Source organism: Notechis scutatus, unplaced genomic scaffold (genome assembly GCF_049901735.1).
Source record: "Notechis scutatus isolate UNSWTSFEM ecotype Mainland unplaced genomic scaffold, rNotScu1.2 NSCUSCF24, whole genome shotgun sequence".
Classification (NCBI taxonomy): Eukaryota; Metazoa; Chordata; class Lepidosauria; order Squamata; family Elapidae; genus Notechis; species Notechis scutatus.
In genome coordinates, this window is record NW_028263149.1 from 271,337 (window position 1) to 294,942 (window position 23,606).

The 23,606-nt window shown below is 54.2% G+C and overlaps 1 protein-coding gene across 1 annotated transcript in view; it reads right to left on the minus strand.

The window, feature by feature from the left end:
- Positions 1 to 2,390: 2,390 nt before the first annotated feature.
- Positions 2,391 to 23,606, minus strand: part of KCNH2 (potassium voltage-gated channel subfamily H member 2) — a 37,320-nt gene continuing 16,104 nt past the window's right edge. Inside the window, 14 exon segments of the mRNA XM_087948833.1 lie at positions 2,391 to 2,492; positions 2,495 to 2,618; positions 2,847 to 3,013; positions 3,016 to 3,026; positions 5,565 to 5,769; positions 6,050 to 6,307; positions 8,315 to 8,414; positions 8,549 to 8,742; positions 11,122 to 11,374; positions 13,448 to 13,647; positions 15,819 to 16,206; positions 18,841 to 19,241; positions 19,244 to 19,265; positions 23,124 to 23,344. Of these exon segments, the coding sequence (XP_087804959.1) occupies positions 2,437 to 2,492; positions 2,495 to 2,618; positions 2,847 to 3,013; positions 3,016 to 3,026; positions 5,565 to 5,769; positions 6,050 to 6,307; positions 8,315 to 8,414; positions 8,549 to 8,742; positions 11,122 to 11,374; positions 13,448 to 13,647; positions 15,819 to 16,206; positions 18,841 to 19,241; positions 19,244 to 19,265; positions 23,124 to 23,344 (2,600 nt within the window). The 3' untranslated portion in view covers positions 2,391 to 2,436.

Here is a 23,606-nt window from a genome sequence, read left to right on the forward strand (position 1 = left end):
CCGCCGAGCGGCCTCGGTTCCCGACCGATACGCCCGGCTCTTGTTCCTACGACGGTCAGCCGGTTGTGTTGTCCGTCACCCTAAGCCAGGTGCCCGGAACTATATTTCCACCCCCTTCGGACATACAAGTAAGTCCTTACCTTACGAGCGCAACCGAGTCCAAATTTTAGCCGACGGAGTCAGAAACGGGTTAGGGTTTGACTTCAAGGGACAACCTGTCCAGCCACGTGGAAGTCAATCGGTGCGGTTGTTCAAAATTAAGTCACCCGGTTGTTACAGCGAATCGGGCTTCGCCGGTCGGAAGGAGGGGAGTGTGGGACTCCCGCGACCATCGTAAATATGAGTCGGGGGAGGGGGTCAAAAGGGCCCATTTCCGGATTGCAAGAATGCTGTAAGGGTCGGGAGGGCGAATGACAAATCCTTTTTTCCCCCTCCGGCGCTGCCGTAACTTTCGTCCTTAAACGAAACTGTCGCAGATCAAGGACTTCCTCTCGATTGGCGCGGGGGCTTGGCTGAAGGGGTCCCTTTAGCGGAGGGGCCATTAACCCCCAAGTGCGACGGGTGACGGAGCTCCGTGTCGACCGATCGGTTGTGGTGTCCTTTCCGTCGCGACTCCCCTCTCCATGACATTCGGGTAGAATCAGTGGCCCTTCCTGGATGCTTCGTCCTCCCCCTCTTCTTCTCACCCCCCACAAGAAATATACACAGGTCGCCCTTGACTTATGACATTTCATTCAAACTTACGACAGTGGCCCCCAAAAGGGGCGACGTCGTACCGTGTTTCCCACTCGACGATCGACCGTCGCAGGGCCGCACTAAGAAGCTGCCGTGGCTCCTTCCAGGCTGAGAGGCTAGCTCTCCAGCTAGGGAAGAAGGATGGAGACCCCGTACGACGGGCGTGGTCAAGCCGCCCTCCTCCTTCTCTTCCCCCCCCCAACAAATTGATGCGGTGGGCGATGAGCGCCCCAACAGGCCTTCCCGAGAGCGGGTTGCAGGAGTCGCCGATTGGCTCCTCGGGGGGGGGTGGGGCGTTGCACGATCCCATTTCAGGCCCTTGGGGCAAACCCCGACTCCTCTTTACGACGGTTGCAGCGTCCGGGGGAGGGCGACGCGGATTCCTCGTTCGCGCCTCTCTCAAGGGGGGGGGGAAAGCCGGGCTCATTTCAACGACCAGGCGACTCGTTTAAGAACGGTGGGGATTATTATTATTTTTTTTTTTGCCACCGGTCGCAAAAAAATGGGGCCCCACGTCCACCGAAGCCGCGTCTCGTTTAGTGAGCGGAATGGAAGGGGCCCTCGCTGCGGTCGTACGGCAGGGACTACCCAGCTCTCCTTTTTGTTCCCAGCCAACTTTTGCAAACCCCGCGCAGCCCTCCGACAAAAGAAACCCGATTTGTGGGGAGGGCGATCCATGCCGAGTTTTATTGGGCATCGGTTGCTACTGCTGAGGACAGCATGCATGCGGGCAGGAGGAGGAGGGATGTGTGTTGCGTGTGTCGTCCAGGCGTGCGGGTCAAGCTGGGGTGTGTCTGTCTGGATACCTCTACGGTGAGGGTGCCCCTCCTTGATGCAACCTCTCCTCCCGCCACTAAGCGGCGGGGAAGGACCGACAACCGAGAGCTGCGGAGGGACAGGGAGCGGGGTTGCATCCACCAATTGGACACAAGAAGCCTCCCTTACGCCCCTTTTTCCCCGTCAGCGGGAACGTTTCAACGTCGCTGAGTTGAGCGCACGTGACCCTTATAAAGACGGGGAGCGACGCCCCGGCTGCGGTGAACATAGCCCGGATCCTATGGGGGGAGGGAAGGGGGGGGGGGCAAGGGATCCAGCAGTAAATAACCCACACCTGCCCGCCCACCATCCTGACGGGCCGCCGAGGCTCGTCTCGGCTCTCCGATGGTGGACGATTCCCCCCCCATCAAGGACTTGACGGCGTTGGAATTATTGCTGAGACGGACTCGAGAAATCGCTTTGGTGAAGCAAGGTCTGTGTGGGAAGGGGATGATGGAAGTCCTGGAGGGAGGGGAAAGGTCTTTCAAGAAAGTGATTGGACGCCGGAAGGAGACGGGGAGGCGTCCCGTAGGCCTTCGTCAGGGGTTCAAGCTCGGGGTGGCCCCCTTTTCCATCTGGGGACCGGAGCCCGGAACCTGTCAAGGAGGACAACCCCACCGTTTCAGGGTCCCGAAGGCCGCTCGGCTCCTCGCCGTCGGCGTCCCGTTCGGCTCCGTGCGCATCGTCCTCTTGTCCTGCACGACACCGGGAGTCCCCCGGGAGTCCTCTGCCTGTCTTTGTTAGACCAGCTAACGTCGCTGCGGGAGAACGGCTGGACCGGGCTGGGTCGCGCGCGCCATTCCTCGTCCACCGTCGGTTTCTTCTGTTGGCGAGAGACCCTCTTCGGGGGTGGGGGGTGGGGGGAGCCCTCCGTCCCCGAGTCCATTAACTGCCGGGGTCCGAGCCGTGTCTGTGCAAGTCAGGAGGAAGCAAATCCGGGCGCCCGCGTGGGTCAGCTGTCCCGGGAGCGAGAGGCGTCGAGGGGCCGCGCAGGGCAGCTCCACCAGCAATACCACCTCACTGGCGGGCTCGGCGGCGTCCGCTCGGGGTGGCGGGAAAGGAGGCACCTGAGGAGGGAATGAGAGAAAGACCAGTGGGGAGATGGGGGAAGGGGTCCACGCCCAACCCCCTTGAAAAGGAGGGGAGGAGCCGCACCCACAAAGGGGCTGCGTGCACCTCGGTTCCTCTGACCGAGCTGCATCCCTCCGGGGGAGTTTCGGTCCAGTCCTGGAGCGCCAGACGACGGTCGCACATTAGCGGGGCTCCCGAAACGCTCTTTTGACGGGGACGCTCACCTGTGTCCGGGGGCAGAGCACCTGGGCCAGGACGGGCGGGAAGGCCAAGGGGTGGTCCCCGAGGACGGGCGGCGTTCGGCAGCTGCGGCGAGGAGACGGTGCTGTGGCGGGGGCCCAGGCGGCTTGGCGCTGGAGCAGCTGCAGGATGGAGGCCACGTCCGTCGTCAGCGGTTCTCCAACCTGGTGGGGGGAGAGAGGAAAGAGAGGGACCCAGGGAACGGGGGGCGGGCGGTGGGTGATGGGCTGGCGAGCGAACGCGGCGTCCGGGTTTCGTGAGCCGCGGAGCCCGACGCCGCAAGACCTCTGACGATTTAGGAGAAGCGACATGCCAGCACCGCTCCTAAGGAAGCCAGCTCCTCCCTGGGTGTGTCCTCGATCGCGTTCTCCAAACCGTCGCGCCGCGCGGCGCACGGGCCTCCGCGCTCACCTGCGGCGACTTGGCGCAAGGCATACGCTGGCGTGTGTGTGCCCGCCCCCCCACACACACATTCACAAAACCCGCCCCGTGCCAGGACAGCCTTCAGCCTGCCCCCCTTCCCTTGGCCAGCAAATGCCCAGGAGCGATCCGGCTAAGTTTTGCACGGCACAAACTCCCCTCTCTCTGTTTCTCTCTGTGTGTCTGTCTCTTGTCTCTCTTTTTGTGTCTGTCTCATCTCTCTCCGTCTCTCTGTCTCTGTCATCTTTCTCAGTGTCTCTCGGTCTCGGTCTCGTCTCTCTCTCTCTGTTTCTCTCTATGTGTCTTTCTTGTCTCTCTATGACTCTCTCTCTGTCTCTGTCTCTTTTTGTGTCTGACTCTTGTCTCTCTCTGTCTCTTGTCTCTCTGTGTCTCTCTCTCTGTCTCTGTCATCTCTCTCTGTGTCTCTGTTTCTCTCTGTGTGTCTGTCTCTTGTCTCTCTCTGTCTCTCTCTCTCTCTCTGTCTCCGTCTCTGTCATCTCTCTGTCTGTCTCTCTGTCTCTGTCATCTTTCTCTGTGTCTCTCTCGGTCTCGGTCTCGTCTCTCTCTCTCTGTTTCTCTCTATGTGTCTTTCTTGTCTCTCTATGACTCTCTCTCTGTCTCTGTCTCTTTTTGTGTCTGACTCTTGTCTCTCTCTGTCTCTTGTCTCTCTGTGTCTCTCTCTCTCTGTCTCTGTCTCTCTCTGTGTGTCTGTCTCTTGTCTCTCTCTGTCTCTCTCTCTCTCTCTGTCTCCGTCTCTGTCATCTCTCTGTCTGTCTCTCTGTCTCTGTCATCTTTCTCTGTGTCTCTCTCTCGGTCTCGGTCTCGTCTCTCTCTCTCTGTTTCTCTCTATGTGTCTTTCTTGTCTCTCTATGACTCTCTCTCTGTCTCTGTCTCTTTTTGTGTCTGACTCTTGTCTCTCTCTGTCTCTTGTCTCTCTGTGTCTCTCTCTCTCTGTCATCTCTCTGTGTGTCTCTCTCTCTGTCTCTCTCTCTGTGTGTCTGTCTCTTGTCTCTCTCTGTCTCTCTCTCTCTCTCTGTCTCCGTCTCTGTCATCTCTCTGTCTGTCTCTCTGTCTCTGTCATCTTTCTCTCTCTTCTCGTGTCTGTCTCGTCTCTCTCTCTCTGTTCTCTCTCTATGTGTCTTTCTTGTCTCTCTATGACTCTCTCTCTGTCTCTGTCTCTTTTTGTGTCTGACTCTTGTCTCTCTCTGTCTCTCTGTCTCTCTGTGTCTCTCTCTCTGTCTCTGTCATCTCTCTCTGTGTGTCTCTCTCTGTCTCTGTCTCTCTCTGTGTGTCTGTCTCTTGTCTCTCTCTGTCTCTCTCTCTCTCTCTGTCTCCGTCTCCATCTCTCTGTCTGTCTCTCTGTCTCTGTCATCTTTCTCTGTGTCTCTCTCTCGGTCTCGGTCTCGTCTCTCTCTCTCTGTTTCTCTCTGTGTGTCTTTCTTGTCTCTCTATGACTCTCTGTCTCTGTCTCTTTTTGTGTCTGACTCTTGTCTCTCTCTGTCTCTCGTCTCTCTGTGTCTCTCTCTGTCTCTGTCTCTCTTGTGTCTCTCTCTGTCTCTGTCATCTCTCTCTGTGTCTCTCTCTCTCTCTCTGTCTCTCTCTGTGTGTCTGTCTCTTCTCTCTCTCTGTCTCTCTCTCTCTCTCTCTGTCTCCGTCTCTGTCATCTCTCTGTCTGTCTCTCTGTCTCCGTCATCTTTCTCTGTGTCTCTCTCTCGGTCTGGTCTGTCTCTCTCTCTCTCTTTCTCTCTATGTGTCTGTCTTGTCTCTCTTGACTCTCTCTCTCTCTCTGTCTCTCTCTCTCTCTCTCTGTCTCCGTCTCTGTCATCTCTCTGTCTGTCTGTCTCTGTCTCTCTCTCTCTGTCTCTCTCTTTGTGTCTGTCTCTCTCTGTCTCTGTCTCTCTCTGTGTGTCTGTCTCTTGTCTCTCTCTGTCTCTCTCTCTCTCTCTGTCTCCGTCTCTGTCATCTCTCTGTCTGTCTGTCTCTGTCTCTCTCTCTCTCTCTGTCTCTCTCTCTGTGTCTCTCTCTCTGTCTCTGTCTCTCTCTGTGTGTCTGTCTCTTGTCTCTCTCTGTCTCTCTCTCTCTCTCTGTCTCCGTCTCTGTCATCTCTCTGTCTGTCTGTCTCTGTCTCTCTGTCTCTCTCTCTCTGTCTCTCTCTTTGTGTCTGTCTCTCTCTGTCTGTTGTCTCTGTCATCTCTCTCTCTGTCTCTCTCTCTGTCTTTGTCTCTATTAGTCTCTCTCTCTCTCTCTCGCACACACACACACACCATGTCCATCCCTTCTACCTGTTGAGTTGCTTCTGCAGCAGGTCCAGCCGGCCCTCCAGCTCGCTCCGATGATGCCGCCTGCCGGAAGGGAGGCTGCTGCCGCCGGCTAGCGGGAGGTCGAGGACGGGGCAGGCAGGAGCCGGGCAGCGAGGCAGCTCCTGGTACTGACGCTCTCGGCTCTCGCTCCAGAAGCTGAAGATATTTGACATGCCTGAAAAGGCTCCTGGGGGAGGGAGGGAGGGACACACACACACACACACACACACACACAGAGGAGAGGAGGGGGTCGTCAGCCCCGGGGGGGGTGTTCCTATGACATGGGCAGACCAGCGCCCCCCTCTCCAAGAAGCTGCCGTGGCTCCTTGCGGGCGGAGAGGCTAGCTCTCCAGCTAGGAAAGAAGGATGGAGACCCCATACGATGGGCGTGGTCAAGCCGCCCTCCTCCTTCTCTTTCCCCCCAACCAATTGATGCGGTGGGCGATGAGCGCCCCAACAGGCCTTACCGGAGAGCGGGTTGCAGGAGTCGCCACTTGGCTCCTCGGCGGGCGCTGCGGAGGGAGGCCCCGGCAGGCTTCTGGCCGCCACATGGAAAGGCGACCGCTCCGTGGCCTCGGAGACGGGGACGGGGTTTTCCTCCTCGTCGCTGGAGGCGGCCGAGCTGCTGAGGCAGGGCTCCCAACGGGGACCGGTGGGCGCCTGGCAGTTCTGGCAACTTAGGTGCAGCGCCTTGGGCGGCGGCCTCACGTCACCCAGGTGCTCGTCTGCGCGACACGGAGGACAAAAAAAAAACACGGACTTTGAGTGGACGGCGGGGAGTAGTTCTCCAGCAACGTTTCCCGGGTTGCCGCGGGGTCCATAGGACGGGGGGGCGGGGGGGTGCTCAAACCCTGAAGCGTTTTAGTTGTCCTCCATCGGTCAGCCAGGGTGGGAGGGAAGATGGGACGGACACCTCCGGCCGCTCCGAACGACTCTCCATTCCACCCACAACCGGTTCACGCGAAACGGTCGAAACCGGCTTTGAATTACCACCGGTCCAAAGGGAGCGCGGGGGTTGGGGAACAGGTACCCGCCTTGCCGGGGCCTCACTGACAGCCCCCTGCCCTGTCGCATGTCCACTAGGCAAGTGGACAGCCGGTTCGAACCGGTCCTAGAGAACCGCTGGCGGAACGTTTTGTCTCGTTCGGAGAAGCGGCAAATGCCGCCTCGGTATTCGCCGCTTCTCAGAACGACACCAAACTTCTCCAACCTTCCCTCGTTTTTTTTGTTTTTACCTCAGCTTATTCACGCGGCAAAAATGGATCGCCGCTCCTCAGCGGCGCTAAAACACCGCACCTCTCCCGCACGGATACAGAAAGGCGGTTTTTGAGACACCCCCTCCGCCACGCGCCCGCTCTTGGAATCGGTGGGAAAACAATTCGGGAACCCCACTGCCGCCGGTTGGGTGCTCCGGAAGGCCAATCCAGGCCTGAAACAGGGCACGGGTAGCCGCCGCAAACCCGCCCCCGTTTTGCCCGCCGGCAGGTCCCGGTCAGATTTTGAAGCACCGCGGAGGCCGTTCCAGCTCACGGTTTGACCCCTCCCTGGCCTACTGTGGTGGTCCGATGGCAAGTGGGGAGGAACCTAGGCCGGTCCGGGAGTCGGACAAAGGCCCCCGCGTCCGATACAGAGATGGAGCCAGCAGCCGATGTGCCAAATCCGGAGCCTCCAAGCGTCGGACAGCAGCGAGGCAGAGGAGCAGCCAGGGCGCGTGTGCGCCGAGCGGTCAGAAGCTCAAACAAAAGGGGGGTTGACTCGGGAGTAAGGCTTGGAGATATTTGACCCTTCCTCTAAGACAGGCAAAGGGAGAGGAGCCTTTGCGGGAAGCAACTTTGTTCAACTGGCAGTCGGCGGGAAACCTTGAAGCTCCCGTGTTGAATTTGTCCTCCATTTTGGCCTCGTCCGACCAGTTGGACGTCGAATCATCGTCAGCATTTCAAAAGAGATTAAGGGTTGGGTGCTGATCAGAGTTATCCCGAACGACTTCGGCCAACTCCCACGGGAATATTAACAACCCGCTTCAGACGTCTTACGGGCGGGGAAGGACTACAATTCACGGCCATCTTGAAAAAAAAAATTTTCTAAAAAAAAAAAAAAGGGTTTGGGGACCGACGTGTGTTGGTTACGTGTCTCCGTAAGTCTTGGTTTCCCAAAGGGAGGGAGGGAAGGAGGGAGGGAGGGAGACCCCGCCCTCTTCTCTGAGTCGGTAGCTGCCGGTCCTTCGCCCCCACAATCAGCCCCCACCCCATCCTACCCGAAGGGCAGCACGGAAAGAGACAAGGTGTGCGGCCTCCCGCTCGCCCGACGTAGTAGCCCACCCAGGAGTAGGATCCTATTTGTTCCACAACAAGTTCGGCTCTCGCGCAGCTTTTCCCTACACCAGCCGATCCTGCAGAGACGAGAAAGGAGAGAAAAGCGCAAGGGCGGGCGGGCGGGAGGGCCGATCCGGCGCTTTTCTCTTCTTCCTCCTCCTCCTTGCCGCCGATCCTTTTCCTCCTCTCCGCTGATCAGCGGAGGCCATTATTTTTCTCTCGCTACCAGTTCGTCCGAACCGTTTTGCTCTCACTCCTGGCCCCTTCAACCATCGGCTCGTTCTGGGGATGGCGCCCTTTTGAATTTCCACAAAGTGTGTGTGTGTGTGTGTGTGTGTGTGTGTGGAGGGGAAGGTTGAGGGCCCGAGCAAACTTCAACGGGGCGGGGGGGATGTGTGGGCTTTTCCGGCCACCTCTCACCTTTCTCGGTGCGTCGTCGGAATGAGAGCTTGCGCCGTCGCAGCCGGTTGAAGCCCTTGTCGGTCTCGTCGCTGTCAGGCGAGCCCGGGATCATGTTGGTCTGCGAGGACACAAGGCCAGCTGTCACTTTGGGGATGGGCGGGGAACGAGACTCGGTGGGAAAGACACGTTTGGAAAAGAGCCCAACGAGCACGTTTCGGGTGCTGCCCTCCTCCCTGTCCGCAAAGCACTCACGTCTCTCAGGTTGAAGGTGATCTCCAAGTTAGACCAGAAATGGTCGGAGAACTCCGGGTACATATCCAGCACCTCCAAGAGATCTTCCCGGTGGATCTTGTGCAGGTCGCAGTAGGTGAGGGCTCGCACGTCCGCGTTGGACTTGCCGGGCCGGGCGTACAGGTTGAGCGGCTCCCCGAAGATGTCGTTCTTCCCTGCGGGAGGCAGAGAAGAGAAGGCACAAAGGGCGGTGGGATACCAGCGGGGAGATGGCGCGCATCGGCGGCCATTTTGGGGCCGGTTTCGTGTCTCTCGTCTGAATGACGAGAGACCGTTCTGAATGGTGGGGAGGCGGCGACTATACGGCTTGGGAGTTGGTCGCGAGCGGCGGAATTGGGATACCGTGGTCCCCTTCAAAAATACGACCTATAGTTATAAAACTAAGCCCTATCTCTATATCTATCTATCTATCTATCTATCTATCTATCTATCTATCTATCTATCTATCTATATCTATATCTATCTATATCTATATCTATATCTATATCTATATCTATATCTATATCTATATCTATATCTATATCTATCTCTATATCTATCTATCTATCCATCTATCTATAATGTATGTATGTATTTACAGAGAAGCTTTTCAAATTGGACTCCTCTTTATATATATATATATATATATATATATGTATATGTATATGTATATGTATATGTATATGTATATGTATATGTATATATATATGTATATATATAGTATTTTTATCACAACAACAAAAAAACAACACAAAACCTTCTTTCTGGTTCACAGTGTGTCAGTTGAGTACATATTTCTTCGTGCACAAAATAACATTATCATACTATCCTATCTAACTTGTATATATTTATAATCCTTCTTATTATTTTATATCCCATCTATCACTTACTCTATTATCCTTAGCTTTTAACCATTAACTTTCAACCAGATCTTTCAAGTTCATTTTCTTACTCTATCTAGCTCGTCTATTTATTCATATATTAATATATTATACTGTGCTACTAGACCGTACTGTTATGCTAATATTAACTTATAATAATATTAATATAATATATTACTAAATATAATAACATATTATTAATATAATATGATTATATGTAATAATATAATATGAATATATGACTAAATATAATAATATAATAATAATATAATATGATTATATATAATAATATAATATTATTATAATATGACTACATATAATATAATATTAATATAATATAATTATATGTAATAATATAATATGAATATATGACTATATATAATATATGAAAATAATATGACTATAATAATATAATATGAATATATGACTAACTATAATAATATAATATGAATATAATATGACTATAATAATATAATATTAATATAATATGACTAAGTATAATTAATATAATATTAATATGACTAAGTATAATAATATAATATTAATATAATATGACTATAATATAATATCAATGTAATATGACTAAATATAATATAATATGAATATATGACTAAATATAATATAATATGACTATAATTTGACTATAATAATATAATATGACTATAATATGACTAAATATAAATATCATATTCATATATAGTATTAATATAATATGACTAAGTATAATAATATAATATGACTATAGTATGACTAAATATAATATAATATGACTATAATATGACTATATATAATAATATATGAATATAATATGACTATAATAACATAATATTAATATAATGACTAATAATATAATATTAATATGACTAACTACAATAATATAATTTGACTATATGACTAAATATTATATAATAATATATGTTATATTATATAATATGTATATAATATAATATATAATATATAATATGTTATATTATGTCATTATATAATAATATAATATGACTATATGACTACATGAATAAATATAACATTAATATAATATGACTAAATATAATATAACATTAATATGATATGACTAAATATAATATAATATGAATATATGACTAACTATAATAATATAATATGACTATAATATGACTAACTATAATAATATATTAATATAATATGACTAACTATAATATATTAATATAATATTACATATAATAATATTATATTAATATGACCATATACAATAATATAATATGACTATAATATGACTAACTATAATAATATAATATTAATATTATAATATTAATATAAATATTAATATAATATTACTATGAAGAAGTGGGAAAATCCCAGAAGAAACCTAAATACCATAAATATAATATTCATATAATATGACTAACTATAATATAATATTAATATAATATGGCTATATACAATAATATAATATTCATATAATATGACTAAATATAATAATATAATATTAATATGATAATATTAATATACATATTAATACAATGTTACTATTAAGACGTGGGAAAATCCCCGAAGTAACCTCAATACCGTAACTATCATATTAATATATATATAAGCCGATATCATTCAGGGCTTTGCCCTTCTATCCAACCTGTTCCTCTCATCAAATTCGCAAACCAAATTGGCGGGGGACGCCTAAAATGGCCTCCTCCTCACCTAAAATGGCCACCACCACGTCTCCCCGGAGGATCTCGATGGAGCCGCGGGAGACGAAGTAGAGGGCGGTCAGCACGTCGCCGGCGTGGACCAGGGTGTCGCCCGGCGGGGCGTGGGTGGTCTTGAACTTCATCGCCAAGGCCCGCAAGCAACCTTTCTTGGCGCCCCGGAAGGGACGGCAGTTCTGGAGCAGCGTCCGGTTGAGGTGGAGGCAGATGTCGGCTTGCAGGCAGTCGGGGAAACCCTTCAGGACCTGCGGATTGGAGGAGGAGGGGAGACAAGAGTTCGAATTGGGGGGGGTGAGGGTTACGATACACATGAATTTTAAGAGGTGGACTGTCTTGCATCGAACGACGGGAGAGTCGAGTCAAATCTACGTCGTGAGGGGAGATCACTCCCTTCAACGCGGCGCTCGGGATTCGAACCGCCGAACCTTTCGGAGCCTCTCAGCCCCTGCGTCCCCTGGAGGTTGGAGACCCCATGTTCTATGCTTCTTTGGGGAGGCGGGCGCTAACGGGGGAGACCCCAGCGTCCCGGGCGCTTCGAGCCCTCACCCCCCCCGAGGATCTGTAAGGGGGGGACACTGGACACCCTTCCCCGTCACCCGAGGAGAGGGAGTGGCTAGGCCGGGAGTCGGCAACCGGCGGCTCCGAGAAAGGAAGAAAGAAAGAAACAAAGGAAGGAAAGAAAAGAAAGGAAGAAAGGAAGGGAAGGAAGGAAGGAAGGAAGAGGGACAGGAAAAAGGAAAACAACCAAGTGGGGGAGAGAGAGAAACGAGAGAGAGAGAAAAGGGAGAAAAAGGAACGAGAAATGGGAAAACAACGGAGAGAATGAGAGAGGGAGACAAGTGAGAGAGAGAAGGAAGAGAAAGGAAGGAAGGAAGGAAGGAAGGAAGGAAGGAAGGAAGGAAGGAAGGAAGGAAGGAAAAGGAAAACGACAAAGTGGGAGAGAAAGACAAACGAGAGAGAGAAAAGGGAAAAAGGAACGAGAAATGGGAAAACAATGGAGAGAATGAGAGGGAAACAAATGAGAGAGAGAAGGAAGGGAGGAAGGAAGGAAGGAAGGAAGGAAGGAAGGAAGGAAGGAAGGAAGGAAGGAAGGAAGAAAGAAAGAAAGAAAGAAAGAAAGAAAGAAAGAAAGAAAGAAAGAAAGAAAGAAAGAAAGAAAGGGAGGGAGGGAGGGAGAAAAGAAAAAAACAAAGGAAAGAAAGAGAGAAATGAGAGAGAGAAAGGGGAGAAAAAGGAAAGAGAAATGGGAAAATGATGGAGAGAATGAGAGAAAAGAAAAAGAAATGAGAGAGACAAGGGGGAGAGGGAGAGAAATGAGAGAGAAAAGAGAGGGAAACAAATGAGAAAGAGAAGGGAGGAAGGAAGGAAGGAAGGAAGGAAGAAAGGAAGGGAGGAAAAAGAAAAAAACAAAGGAGAGAAAGAGAGAAATGAGAGAGAGAAAAGGGGAGAAAAATGAAAGAGAAATGGGAAAACGATGGAGAGAAGGAGAGAGAGGAAAAAGAAAAAAATGAAAGAGAGAAGGGGAGAGTGGGAGAAATGAAAGGGTGCTGGAGGGAGAGAACGAGAGAGAGAGGGAAAAAAGAAAGCAAGAAAGAGAGAGGAAAAAAACAAAGGAGAGAAAGAGAGTAATGAGACAGAGAAAAGGGGAGAAAAAGGAAAGAAATGGGAAATGATGGAGAGAATGAGAGAGGGGAAAAAAAGAAAGAAAGGAGAGACAGAAGGGGGAGAGGGAGAGAAATGAGAGAGAGGGAAAAGAAAGGGGAACAAATGAGAGAGAGAAAAGAAAGAAAGAAAGAAAGAAAGAAAGAGGGAAAGGAACTGGGAAAGAAAACAAACTGGGAAAGAAAGAGAGAAACGAGAGAGAGAAAAGGGGAGAAAAAGGAAAGAGAAAGGGGAAAACGATGGAGAGAAAGAGAGAAAAGAAAAAGAGGAAGAAATGAAAGAGAGAACGGGGAGAGGGACACAGAAATGAGAGAGAGCTGGAGGGAGAGAACGAGAGAGAAATGAGAGAGAAGGAAGAGAAAGGAAGAAAGAAAGAAGAAAGAGAGGAAAACGAAAAAAACAAAGTGGGCGAGAAAGAGAAACGAGAGAGAGAAAAGGGGAGAAAAAGGAAAGAGAAAGGGGAAAACGACGGAGAGGGAGAGAGAGGAAAAAGAGAAAGAAAGGAGTGAGTCAACGGGAGCGGGGAGAAATGAGAGAGAGAGAGAGAGAGCGGGAGGGAGAGAAGGAGAGAAGGGAAAGAAAACGAGAGAGACGGGGGAAGGAAAGGAAGAAAGGAAAAAGGAAGGAAGGGAGGGAGGGAGGCCGCTCGCCCTCACCGCGTTCATGTCGATGCCGTTGGTGTACGACCAGGCGTGCTGGAAGTACTCTTCGAGGCGCTGGCGCAGCGGGTTGGGGATCTGGTGGAAGCGGATGAACTCCCGCACCCGTAGCATCTGGGTGTGGTAGCGGGCGGTGCCGGAGTAGAGCCGCTGGATGATGGCCGAGACGTTCCCAAAGATGCTGGCGTACATCAGCGCTGGCGAGAAAGAAGAGACACACACACACACACCCCTTTCCGTCAGCTGCTATCCCGCCCGGCACCCGGTCTCGGGCGTTTTTGACTCAGTCGTTCGGCGGGAAAATCAGGGGAGGAGCTCCCCAGTCCTCCCGATCCACGGCGCCAGCTGCCCCGGGAAGGCGGGTGCTTGGTATTAGCTCAGCGACAGCTCGTCGGGCCCGGTGACGGGGCGGCCCATTGGCCGCCGGGGCCTCCGGCCGCCGAAATCAGGCGGGAGTGGGAATCGGACAACGGGAGAGCTCCAACGGGGAAGAGGGAACGGAGCTAGCGGAGGGAAGAGACAGAGGTGGAGCCTGAGCCGTCCGCTCGTCCTCAGAGGGAGAGTCAACAGCCCTCAGATCTGGAGGTGGGTGATGAAGTAGAAGAGGAAACGGAGCTAGCGGAGGGAAGAGACAGAGGTGGAGCCTGAGCCGTCCGCTCGCCCTCAGAGGGAGAGTCAACAGCCCTCAGATCTGGAGGTGGGTGATGAAGTAGAAGAGGGAACCGAGCTAGCGGAGGGAAGAGACAGAGGCGGAGCCTGAGCCGTCCGCTCGCCCTCAGAGGGAGAGTCAACAGCCCTCAGATCTGGAGGTGGTTGATGAAGTAGAAGAGGGAACGGAGCTAGCGGAGGGAAGAGACAGAGGTGGAGCCTGAGCCGTCCGCTCGTCCCAGAGGGAGAGTCAACAGCCCTCAGATCTGGAGGTGGGTGATGAAGTAGAAGAGGGAACCGAGCTAGCGGAGGGAAGAGACAGAGGTGGGAGCCTGAGCCGTCCACTCGTCCTCAGAGGGAGAGTCAACAGCCCTCAGATCTGGAGGAGGCTGATGAAGTAGAAGAGGGAACGGAGCTAGCGGAGGGAAGAGACAGAGGTGGAGCCTGAGCCGTCCGCTCGCCCTCAGAGGGAGAGTCAACAGCCCTCAGATCTGGAGGTGGGTGATGAAGTAGAAGAGGGAACGGAGCTAGCAGAGGGACGAGACAGAGGTGGAGCCTGAGCCGTCCGCCTCGTCCCAGAGGTAGAGTCAACAGCCCTCAGATCTGGAGGTGGGTGATGAAGTAGAAGAGGGAACGGAGCTAGCAGAGGGACGAGACAGAGGTGGAGCCTGAGCCGTCCGCTCGTCCTTAGAGGGAGAGTCAACAGCCCTCAGATCTGGAGGAGGCTGATGAAGTAGAAGAGGGAACGGAGCTAGCAGAGGGAAGAGACAGAGGTGGAGCCTGAGCCGTCCGCTCGTCCTTAGAGGGAGAGTCAACAGCCCTCAGATCTGGAGGAGGCTGATGAAGTAGAAGAGGGAACGGAGCTAGCGGAGGGAAGAGACAGAGGTGGAGCCTGAGCCGTCCGCTCGCCCTCAGAGGGAGAGTCAACAGCCCTCAGATCTGGAGGTGGGTGATGAAGTAGAAGAGGGAACGGAGCTAGCAGAGGGACGAGACAGAGGTGGAGCCTGAGCCGTCCGCTCGTCCTTAGAGGTAGAGTCAACAGCCCTCAGATCTGGAGGTGGGTGATGAAGTAGAAGAGGGAACGGAGCTAGCGGAGGGAAGAGACAGAGGTGGAGCCTGAGCCGTCCACTCGTCCTCAGAGGGAGAGTCAACAGCCCTCAGATCTGGAGGTGGGAGATGAAGTAGAAGAGGAAACGGAGCTAGCGGAGGGAAGAGACAGAGGTGGAGCCTGAGCCGTCCGCCCAGCAAAACCGGCGGCCCGGTAGGAAATGTTTCCACAGACCAGTACCGGTCCGCGGCCCGGTGGTTGGGGACCCCTGGGCTAGACAGACTTGTTAGCCGGCGTTTGAGAGAGGAACCTTTTCCCGAGGAGAGGAAAGCAGTGAAAATCTAGGGGCCGGACCTCGGGACGGTGTTAGCGAAGCCCCACCTTAACTCTGGGGATCAAAGGTGGACATGAATAGAGGTTGCGGACGACTCTCGGTCTTCCGGACCGACGGACGTGTCAACCTTTTGCCGGGGCTCCGAATGAAACGAATCGTCGGCGATCCCGTCAGAGGGGTTGGTCGTGTACGGGGAGCTGGGTCCCAATCAAGCTCCTCGGAGCGTGAGCGGAGCGCCCGCCTCTGGTGAGGGCGGCCGACGCCCCGCTGGGATCCCACCCCCGATCGAAAGGGACGCCTCGCCTCCCGCCTCCCGCCTCGGCCCTCCGTACTGCCACAGCCGATGAGCATGACGCAAATGGAGAAGATCTTCTCGGGGTTGGTGTTGGGCGAGACGTTGCCAAAGCCGACGCTGGTGAGGCTGCTGAAGGTGAAGTAGAGGGCGGTGATGTACTTGTCCTTGATGCTCGGGCCGAGGTGAAGCGTCGTCTCGTTGAACGGCTTGCCGATCTGCCCGCCCAGCGAGTGGAGCCAGCCGATGGTCTTGCCCTCCATGTTGCCGATGGCGTACCAGATACACGCCAGCCAGTGGGCGATCAGAGCGAAGGTGCACATCAAGAGGAAGAGGACGGCCGCCCCGTACTCCGAGTAGCGGTCCAGCTTGCGCGCCACCCGCACCAGCCGCAGCAGGCGCGCCGTCTTCAGCAGCCCGATCAGGGTGGTGGTCTGGGGTTGGAGGGGGGGGTAGAAGCGTCGAGGAGGGCGTGACTCTCCTGGACACCCGCCCACCCGCCCGACCGCGACCCCCTTTTTTCACCCCACGGCAACGTTGGGCGGTCGGCGTTCTTGTCGTTCTCGGCGGGATAATTCTCCGGGGGTTACAACGAGCGCACGGTTCCCCCAACCCCCCAAAAAGGTCGATGAGTTCGGTGCACCGGCAAATAAGACGAGGAGGAGGAAGAGGAGGAGGAAGAAGAGGAGGAAAAGGAAGAGGAGGAGAAGGAAGAGGAGAAGAAGAGGGAGAGGAGGAGAAAGAAGAGGAGGAGAAGAGGAGGAGGAAGAAGAAGAGGAAGAGGTGGAAGAGAAAGAGGGAGGAGAAAAGGGAGGGGGAGGAGAAGAGCAGGAGGAAGGAGAAGGAGAAAGAAGAGGAGGAGGAAGAAGAGGAGAAAAAGAGGAGAAGAGGAGGAAGAGTAGGAGAAAGGAGAGGAGGAAGAGAAGAGGAGGAGGAAGAAGAAGAGAAAGAGGGAGGAGAAGAGGAGGAGGAAGGAGAAGGAGAAAGAAGAGGAGGGGGAGGAAGAGGAAGAAGAGGAAAAGGAAGAGGAGGAGAAGAGGAGGAGGAAGAAGAGGAGGAAAAGGAAGAGGAGGAGAAGGAAGAGGAGGAAGAGGAGGAGAAGAGGAGGAGGAAGAAGAAGAGGAGGAGAAGAGGAGGAGGAAGGAGAAGAGAAAGAGGGAGGAGAAGAGCAGGAGGAAGGAGAAGGAGATAGAAGAGGAGGAGGAGGAAGATGAGGGAGAAGAGGAGAAGAGGAGGAAGAGTAGGAGAAAGGAGAGGAGGAGGAGAAGAGGAGGAGGAAGGAGAAGAGAAAGAGGGAGGAGAAGAGTAGGAGAAGGGAGAGGAGGAGGAGAAGGAGAAAGAAGAAGAGGAAGAGGGAGGAGAAGAGCAGGAGGAAGGAGAAGGAGAAAGAAGAGAGGAGGAAAAAGAGGAGGAAAAGGAAGAGGAGGAGAAGGAAGAGGAGGAGAGGAGGGAGAGGAGGAGAAAGAAGAGGAGGAGAAGAGGAGGAGGAAGAAGAAGAGGAAGAGGTGGAAGAGAAAGAGGGAGGAGAAAAGGGGAGGGGAGGAGAAGAGCAGGAGGAAGGAGAAGGAGAAAGAAGAGGAGGAGGAAGAAGAGGAGAAAAAGAGGAGGAGAGGAGGAAGAGTAGGAGAAAGGAAAGGAGGAGGAGAAGAGGAGGAGGAAGAAGAAGAGAAAGAGGGAGGAGAAGAGGAGGAGGAAGGAGAAGGAGAAAGAAGAGGAGGGGGGAGGAAGAGGAAGAAGAGGAAGGAAGAGGAGGAGAAGAGGAGGAGGAAGAAGAGGAGGAAAAGGAAGAGGAGAAGGAAGAGGAGGAAGAGGAGGAGAAGAGGAGAAGAGGAGGAAGAGGAGGAGAAAGGAGAGGAGGAGGAGAAGAGGAGGAGGAAGGGAGAAGAGAAAGAGGGAGGAGAAGAGTAGGAGAAAGAGAGGGAGGAGGAGGAGAAGGAGGAAGAAGAAGAGGAAGAGGGAGGAGAAGAGCAGGAGGAAGGAGAAGGAGAAAGGAGAGGAGGAGGAAAAAGAGGAGGAAAAGGAAGAGGAGGAGAAGGAAGAGGAGAAAAAGAAGAGCAGGAGGAAGGAGAAGGAGAAAGAAGAGGAGGGGGAGGAAGAGGAAGAAGAGGAAAAGGAAGAGGAGGAGAAGAGGAGGAGGAAGAAGAGGAGGAAAAGGAAGAGGAGGAGAAGGAAGAGGTGGAAGAGAAAGAGGGAGGAGAAAAGGGGAGGGGGGAGGAGAAGAGCAGGAGGAAGGAGAAGGAGAAAGGAGAGGAGGAGGAGGAAGAGGAGGAAGAGGAGAAGAGGAGGAGGAAGAAGAGGAGGAAAAGGAAGAGGAGGAGGAGGAAGAGGAGAAAAAGAGGAGAAGAGGAGGAAGAGGAGGAGAAAGGAGAGGAGGAGAAGAAGAGGAGGAGGAAGAAGAAGAGGAAGAGGGAGGAGAAGAGCAGGAGGAAGGAGAAGGGGAGAAAGAAGAGGAGGGGAGGAGGAGGAGGAAGAGGAGAAAAAGAGGAGAAGAGGAGGAAGAGGAGGAGAAAGGAGAGGAGGAGAAGGAGGAAGAAGAAGAGGAAGAGGGAGGAGAAGAGCAGGAGGAAGGAGAAGGAGAAAGGAGAGGAGGAGGAAAAGAGGAGGAAAAAGAAAAAAGGAGGAGAAGGAAGAGGAGAAAAGAAGAGCAGGAGGAAGGAGAAGGAGAAAGGGAGAGGAGGAGGAAAAAGAGGAGGAAAAAGAAAAGGAGGAGAAGGAAGAGGAGAAAAAGAAGAGCAGGAGGAAGGAGAAGGAGAAAGGAGAGGAGGAGGAAAAAGAGGAGAAAAAGAAGAGCAGGAGGAAGGAGAAGGAGAAAGAAGACGAGGGCTCACGCGGTGGCGAAAAACGGCTCTCCGGCAAGTTCTCGACGACCGGAAAAGGGGACTCTGGAACCCGGGAGGGGGGCGAAAATGACTCCGCCTGCCCCCTCCCCCGGTGTAGTGCCACGCCCACCGCCGCAAAGCCCACGCAGCCAACGGGTTTTTTTTTTTTGGGGGGGAGGGGTTGCGTTTTGAGGGGGGAAGGAATCCGACCACGAGCTTCGTCGCCGTTCCCGCGGCAGCCGTCCGTACCTCCTCCGAGCCGGAGCCGAAGATGAGGAGGTCGAAAGGGATGGCGGCCACCATGTCGATGAGGAACCAACCCTTGAAGTAGTGGACGGCGATCTTGGCCGGTTGGCTGACCACCTCCTCGTTGACGTTGACGTAGGTGGTGCGGAAGTTGATGAGGATGTCCACGATGAACATGATGTCCACCATCAGGTCCACCACGTTGAGCGGGCTGCAGGAGTAGCCGCAGGGACGGGCATCCCGGCCTTCCTGCTCGTCGAGGAGGAAGGCCGCCGAGTACGGGGTGAAGATGGCCGTGTAGATGACCAGGAGGAGGATCAGCCAATCCCAGACCGCCTTGAAAGGGCTGTAGTGGAGGATGGTCCACTTGTGGATGCGCGGGGCCTGGAGCTTGTATTCGGGAGGACGTCGGCGCCCAACGACAGCACCTGCGGGGGGAGAGGGGGCGCAAGGAGGAGAGGTGAGCGACTCCGGACGCTCCTCACTCCCGGCCACGGGCCCGCTCGAGCCATCGGGCCCCCTTCCCGACGCGCGCGATCTCCTCGCTCAGGATGGCTCGGCGGCGCGAGGGGGAGGACTCCCGGGACGCGGGGGGACGAGGACGGCGGGGAGGCAGGGGAGGAGGGGGACTCCCGTGACGTTGGGAGGAATTCCCCCACAACGTGAGGGTGAGGACTTCCCATGATCGGGGGTGGGGGGACAGGACTCCCGGGAAACGAGGGTGAGGACTCATGCAACGCGTGGGGTGAGGACTCCGGGATGAAGGAGTGAAATCTCCCGGGGTGCAGGGGTGAGGATTCCCGCAACACAGGGGGGGTGAGGACTCCCACGACGCAGGGGGAGGACTCCAGCACACACGAGGGTGAGGACTCCCCGGGTGTGGGCGCGAGGGCTGCCGGGACGCGGGGGTGAGGACTGCAGGGAGTGAGGAAGCCTGCGACATGGGGGTGGGGACTCCCGGGAAACGAGGGTGAGGACTCATGCAACGCGGGTGAGGACCGCAGGGGTGAGGATTCCCGGGATGCAGGGGTGAAAACTCCTGGGATGCGGGGGTGAGGATTCCCGGGATGCAGGGGTGAAAACTCCCGGGGTGCAGGGGTGAGGATTCCCGCAACACAGGGGGGTGAGGACTCCCACGACGCAGGGGAGGACTCCAGCACACACGAGGGTGAGGACTACTCCCGGGTGTGGGCGCGAGGGCTGCCGGGATGCGGGGGGGTGAGGACTGCAGGGAGTGAGGAAGCCTGCGACATGGGGGTGGGGACTCCCGGGAAACGAGGGTGAGGACTCATGCAATGCGGGGGTGAGGACCGCAGGGGTGTGGACTCTCGGGATGCAGGGGTGAAAACTGCTGGGATGCGGGGGTGAGGATTCCGGGATGCAGGGTGAAAACTCCCGGGTGCAGGGGTGAGGATTCCCCTAACACAGGGGGGTGAGGACTCCCACGCACGCAGGGGAGGACCAGCACACACGAGGGTGAGGACTCCCGGGGTGGCGCGAGGCTGCCGGGACGCGGGGGCGAGGACTGCAGGGACGCTGGGGTAAGGACTCCCGCCACATTGGGAGTGAGGAAGCCTGCGACATGGGGGTGGGGACTCCCCGTGACTCCCGGGAAACGAGGGTGAGGACTCATGCAATGCGGGGTGAGGACTGCCGGGAGGCAGGGGTGAAAGCTCCTGGGATGCGGAGGGGGGGTGAGGATTCCCCGCAACACAGGGAATGGGGAGTCCCACGACGCAGGGGGTGAGGACTCCTGCAACACGAGGGGGTGAGGACTCCCGGTGCGGGATGCGGACTGCTGGGAGACGGGGTGAGGACTCCCGCGGCATGGGGGTGAGGGCTCCCATGATGCAGGGTGAGGACTCCTACAATACGAGGGGTGAGGACTCCTGGGGGTGGGGATGAGGACTGCTGGGAGACGGGGGTGAGGACTCCCGTGACATGGGGGAGGGGTGAGGACTCCCACGACGGAGGGATGAGGACTGCCAGGATGTGGGGGGTGGACTGGCGGGATACGGGGGTGAGGACTCCCATGGTGTGTGGGGGGATGGGGAGGACTTCCGGGAGGTGGGGGGGTGAGGACTGCCAGGACACGGGGGGGGTGAGGACGACGGATCGATGGATTCAAGTCGAGGAGAAAAAGAAAAAGGGAAGAAGAACGTTGGGAGGGACCCCTCGGAGGTCATCTAGTCCAACCCCTTGCTCCAGCCGGAGACCCCGTGTGTAAATCTCTATACTACCCCTTGGATGGCCCAACGGATGGCCAAGAAAGGAGAAAGGGGTTGGACTAGATGACCTCTAGGGTCCCTTCCCAACTGTATTACTATGTACGGATGTCCTGTTTGAGCAGAGGGTCGGGCTAGATGACCTCTCGGGTCCCTTCCCAACTGTATTATTATGGACGGGTGGTGTCTTTAGCAGGGGTCAGGCTAGATGACCTCTGGGATCCCTTCCCAACTGTATTGTTATGGACGGGGTGTGTCTTGAGCAGGGGGTCGGTCTAGATGACCTCTCGGGTCCCTTCCCAACTGTATTATGGTGAACGGGGTCTGTTTTGAGCAGGGGGTCAGGCTAGATGACCTATAGGGTCCCTTCCCAACTGTATTATGGTGAACGGGTCTGTCTTGAGCAGGGGGTCAGGCTAGATGAGCTCTGGGATCCCTTCCCAACTGTATTGTTATGGACGGGGTGTGTCTTGAGCAGGGGTCAGGCTAGATGACCTCTGGGGTCCCTTCCCAACTGTATTATTATGGACGGGTCTCCTGTTTGAGCAGGGGGTCGGGCTAGATGACCTCTAGGGTCCCTTCCCAACTGTATTATTATGGACGGGTCTCCTGTTTGAGCAGGGGGTCGGGCTAGATGACCTCTGGGGTCCCTTCCCAACTGTATTGTTATGGACGGGGTGTGTCTTGAGCAGGGGGTCGGGCTAGATGACCTCTGGGTTCCCTTCCCAACTGTATTGTTATGGACGGGGTGTGTCTTGAGCAGGGGGTCAGGCTAGATGACCTCTGGGTTCCCTTCCCAACTGTATTGTTATGGACGGGTGTGTCTTGAGCAGGGGTCGGGCTAGATGACCTCTGGGTTCCCTTCCCAACTGTATTGTTATGGACGGGTGTGTCTTGAGCAGGGGGTCAGGCTAGATGACCTCTGGGTTCCCTTCCCAACTGTATTGTTATGGACGGGGTGTGTCTTGAGCAGGGGGTCAGCCTAGATGACCTCTGGGGTCCCTTCCCAACTGTATTATTATGGACAGGTCTCCTGTTTGAGCAGGGGGTCGGGCTAGATGACCTCTCGGGTCCCTTCCCAACTGTATTATTATGGACGGGTGTATCTTGAGCAGGGGGTCAGGCTAGATGACCTATAGGGTCCCTTCCCAACTGTATTGTTATGGACGGGATGTGTCTTGAGCAGGGGGTCAGGCTAGATGACCTCTGGGTTCCCTTCCCAACTGTATTGTTATGGACGGGTGTGTCTTGAGCAGGGGGTCAGCCTAGATGACCTCTCGGGTCCCTTCCCAACTGCATTATGGTGAACGGGGTCTGTTTTGAGCAGGGGGTCGGGCTAGATGACCTCTGGGGTCCCTTCCCAACTGTATTGTTATGGACGGGGTGTGTCTTGAGCAGGGGGTCAGGCTAGATGACCTCTCGGGTATGGTGAACGGGGTCTGTTTTGAGCAGGGGTCAGGCTAGATGACCTCTGGGGTCCCTTCCCAACTGTATTGTTATGGACGGGGTGTGTCTTGAGCAGGGGGTCGGGCTAGATGACCTCTGGGGTCCCTTCCCAACTGTATTGTTATGGACGGGTGTGTCTTGAGCAGGGGGTCAGGCTAGATGACCTCTGGGTTCCCTTCCCAACTGTATTGTTATGGACGGGTGTGTCTTGAGCAGGGGTCAGCCTAGATGACCTCTCGGGTCCCTTCCCAACTGTATTATGGTGAACGGGTCTGTCTTGAGCAGGGGGTCGGGCTAGATGACCTCTGGGGTCCCTTCCCAACTGTATTGTTATGGACGGGTGTCTCTTGAGCAGGGGGTCAGGCTAGATGACCTCTGGGGTCCCTTCCCAACTGTATTGTTATGGACGGGGTGTGTCTTGAGCAGGGGGTCAGGCTAGATGACCTCTCGGTCCCTTCCCAACTATATTAAGGTAAACGGGGTCTGTTTTGAGCAGGGGGTCGGGCTAGATGACCCTCGCCGGCGCGCCACGAAAGCGAGAGAGACAGAAAGAGACAGCCCCACCCCACCCCACCCCACCCCCGCCAGACCCCGGGACGCGAGCTTTCGTCTCACCTGAGTGACCTTCTCGGTCACATTGTGAGTCCGGTCTTTCCGCTTGCTGGGGGCGATGATCTCTTTCTCGCCGACGGCGCCCGGCGAGGCCCCGAAGGCCTCGGCCTTGAAGTCCACGAAGTTGAGGGTGATCTGGGGGATCTTGCTGATGGCCCGGTAGCGGACGAGGTCCGAGTCCGAGGTGGAGTTGAGCAGGGGGCTGCGGGCGGGGTGGACGGCCCCTCCTGGGACGAGAAACACCCCCAAAAAAAACCCCGCTCCGTTTTACCTCAAGGCGTGATTGAACGAGAGCGGGTTGGACTAGATGCCCTCCCAGGGTCCCTTCCAATGCTCACTATTCTCAATGGCCTGTCAGGCAAAGGGGGGTTGGACTAGATGCCCTCCCGGGGTCCCTTCCAATGGTCGCTATTCTGAAAGGCCTAGGGTCCCCGGTCGGATGAGGGGTTGGACTAGATGCCCTCCCAGGGTCCCTTCCAATTCTCA